The following is a 2,625-nucleotide window of genomic DNA, read 5'->3' as shown; positions in this document are numbered from 1 at the left end:
TGGATAGAGCAGGGCTAGATAACTGCATTGCTAGACATAGAGTGTAGGGTTTCAGTTTTTGATATGCTGTGATTGTAATGTTGTCCGGTTAGGCTAAGTTCGATGAGGCATCCGAGAACGAGGTTTAATTAGAATTAGTCCATTCACACGAGGAATCGGTGTTTGGTATTTTAGTCCTCAGCATAGAACACAAAAATAACATTAAATAGAGAAAAATATTTCAATTAAATCAAGCGTTCAGTAGAAGGACCCAATGTTTTAATCATCTGTTTCCTCTCTTGTTTTGATAAGCGTATTTGTAGTTATTTTAGATTTGCAGCATATACATCTTTGATTTAATTCTGTTTACATTGCTTTATATCAATGTCTGCTTGAATGAAACTTCATTGAATGAAAGAGATACAAAAAGAAAATGAAAAAAAATGAAAAAGAGAAAGGGAAAGAGGAGAAGAGAAAAACTAAGAGTGAGTTGGCTCGTGAAAAGAAAAGAGACGCTAGTCCATCCACAGGGAAAGAGGTGCCATATCCTTTGGTACCCTCAAAGAAAGACAAGGAGTGGCACCTAGCTCGCTTCCTTGATATCTTCAAGAAGTTGGAGATTACAATACCCTTTGGAGAGGCCCTTCAGCAGATGCCGCTCTACTCAAAGTTCTTGAAAGATCTGCTCACCAAAAAGAGAAAGTACATACATAGTGACACCATTATTGTGGAGGGAAATTGTAGTGCAGTGATTCAACGGATCCTTCCACCGAAGCACAAAGATCCTAGAAGTGTCACTATACCATGCTCTATTGGTGCTGTGTCTGTCAGTAAGGCTCTCATGGATTTAGGAGCCAGTATAAACCTGATGCCACTCTCCATGTGCCGGAGACTTGGGGAGTTGGAAATAATGCCAACCAAGATGACACTTCAATTAGCAGATCGTTCTGTTACTAGACCCTATGGCGTTATTGAAGATGTTTTGGTTAGAGTGAAGCATTTCACTTTCCCAACTGATTTTGTAGTGATGGACATTGAAGAGGATACTGAGATCCCCTTGATCTTGGGTCATCCCTTCATGTTGACTGCTAGCTGTGTAGTGGACATGGGGAAGAAAAAGCTTGAGATGGGAATTTCTGATCAGAAGATCAACATTGATTTATTTGATGAAGAAAAGCATTTGCTCAACTAGAATGTATGTTCAGAGGTAAAAGATGGAGGAGAGGAAATGGTTCTGAAGGTGGGAACCAAATTTGATCCAGACCCATAAAGTAAGATGCGTCAAGCTAATGACGTTAAACGGGCGCTTACTTGGAGGCAACCCAGTCCTTTTCCTTTTTAATTTTATGTTCACTGCATTTAGTTTGGGAATACTTGTTTTTTATTTTGTTGAATGATTAATTAGCATGTTTTGCATTGAAAATGGGGTTGATCAAGCTTCTTTTAAAGCTGTGAATGAAAAACACTTAGAAGTTTTTTTTCAGTCATCCATTCGCTTAGTGTGCCTCGTGTGCTAAGCGAATGATCCTTCATGCGCTGAGTGAGCCATTACTCGCCCTAAGCACACCAACCCCTATTCATTGGCTGAAGGGGTCTCGCTGAGCGAGCCCTGTGCGCTAAGCCCAAAAAGTTCTCTAGAATTTTATCTTTTGGAATTGGGCTAAGTTAGTTATCTCGCTAAGTGCACAACTGCATCTCGCTAAGCGCCCACTGTGCGCTAAGCGCAATTTCCTCTCTATTGGACCATTAATGTGAATTAGGCCCAGCAGGTCAGCCCGCTAAGCCCAAATCCCTCTCGGGTTTGGAATTGCGCTAAACGAGAGTCTCTCGCTAAGCGAGCCCCACTATTGCATCAGGAAGCGTTTTATTCGCTAAGTCGACCCATGGCCTGCTAAGCGAGAGTTGCAGACCAATCAGAGTTGCAGAACTCGCTAAGCGCGACTCTTCGTGCTAAGCCCGATTTCTTCTCTGGAATGTTATATTTTCGAATTGGGATGAGTGAGTCTGCCCACTAAATGCGTGAGTTTGAATTCTAAAAACTCAAACGTCATCAAGTGCTCGCTTAGCGAGTGACCCGTGCTAAGCGAGGCAATCGAAACTGCCAAAAATAAGGCTTAACTGCCTTAGGCAGTTTTCTTTTGTGCATTTACAAACATTTTCTCTCATCATCAGCATCTTGGACTCTCTGCACTGTACTCATTGTTTTGGTCTGCTTCTTGCTTTCCTCTTGCCCATTCCTTACTGCAATCCAAGTAAGTAATCCCAACTTTACACTTTTATTTTGCTCTGAACCTTAGGATAGAAGACTACTGTAGCTGTTTAAAAATTTTGATTTTATGATTTGCAATGTTGTTGTTAGATTAGTTGTTAGTAAGCATGCTATTAGGGGTTTATTTTTGCACACAATGTACATGCTTTTGTGCTGTTTTGATTAGGTTTTGAGGCCTAATAGAGACCTATGGTAGGGGGCTAAAAAGACCCAAGTTTTTTGGAAATTTCGATGTGCTTGCTAAGCGCGCTTGTGCGTTAAGCGAGTTCATCAGTTTCTGTTGATTTTCTGGGTTTTTGGATGAACTCACTTAGCTGGCCCTGTCCCGCTAAGCGTGTTCATCATTTTTGTACATATGTTTGAATGTTTGTATGAAC

The 2,625-nt window shown here is 41.0% G+C and overlaps 1 protein-coding gene across 1 annotated transcript; it reads left to right on the top strand.

The window, feature by feature from the left end:
• The first annotated feature begins 412 nt into the window (after positions 1-412).
• On the top strand, positions 413-1,171 carry LOC102666839 (uncharacterized). The gene has a single exon (XM_006574013.1). It carries the CDS (start codon positions 413-415, stop codon positions 1,169-1,171), a length of 759 nt encoding a protein of 252 aa, XP_006574076.1.
• Positions 1,172-2,625: the final 1,454 nt, after the last annotated feature.

This window comes from Glycine max, chromosome 1 (genome assembly GCF_000004515.6).
Source record: "Glycine max cultivar Williams 82 chromosome 1, Glycine_max_v4.0, whole genome shotgun sequence".
Taxonomy (NCBI): domain Eukaryota; kingdom Viridiplantae; phylum Streptophyta; class Magnoliopsida; order Fabales; family Fabaceae; genus Glycine; species Glycine max.
This window is presented reverse-complemented; position numbering and strand designations above follow the sequence as displayed.

What these genes read in the sequence shown, in the direction of transcription:
- LOC102666839 (XM_006574013.1), top strand. Translation starts at nt 413, where the DNA reads ATGAAAAAAAATGAAAAAGAGAAAGGGAAAGAGGAGAAGAGAAAAACT.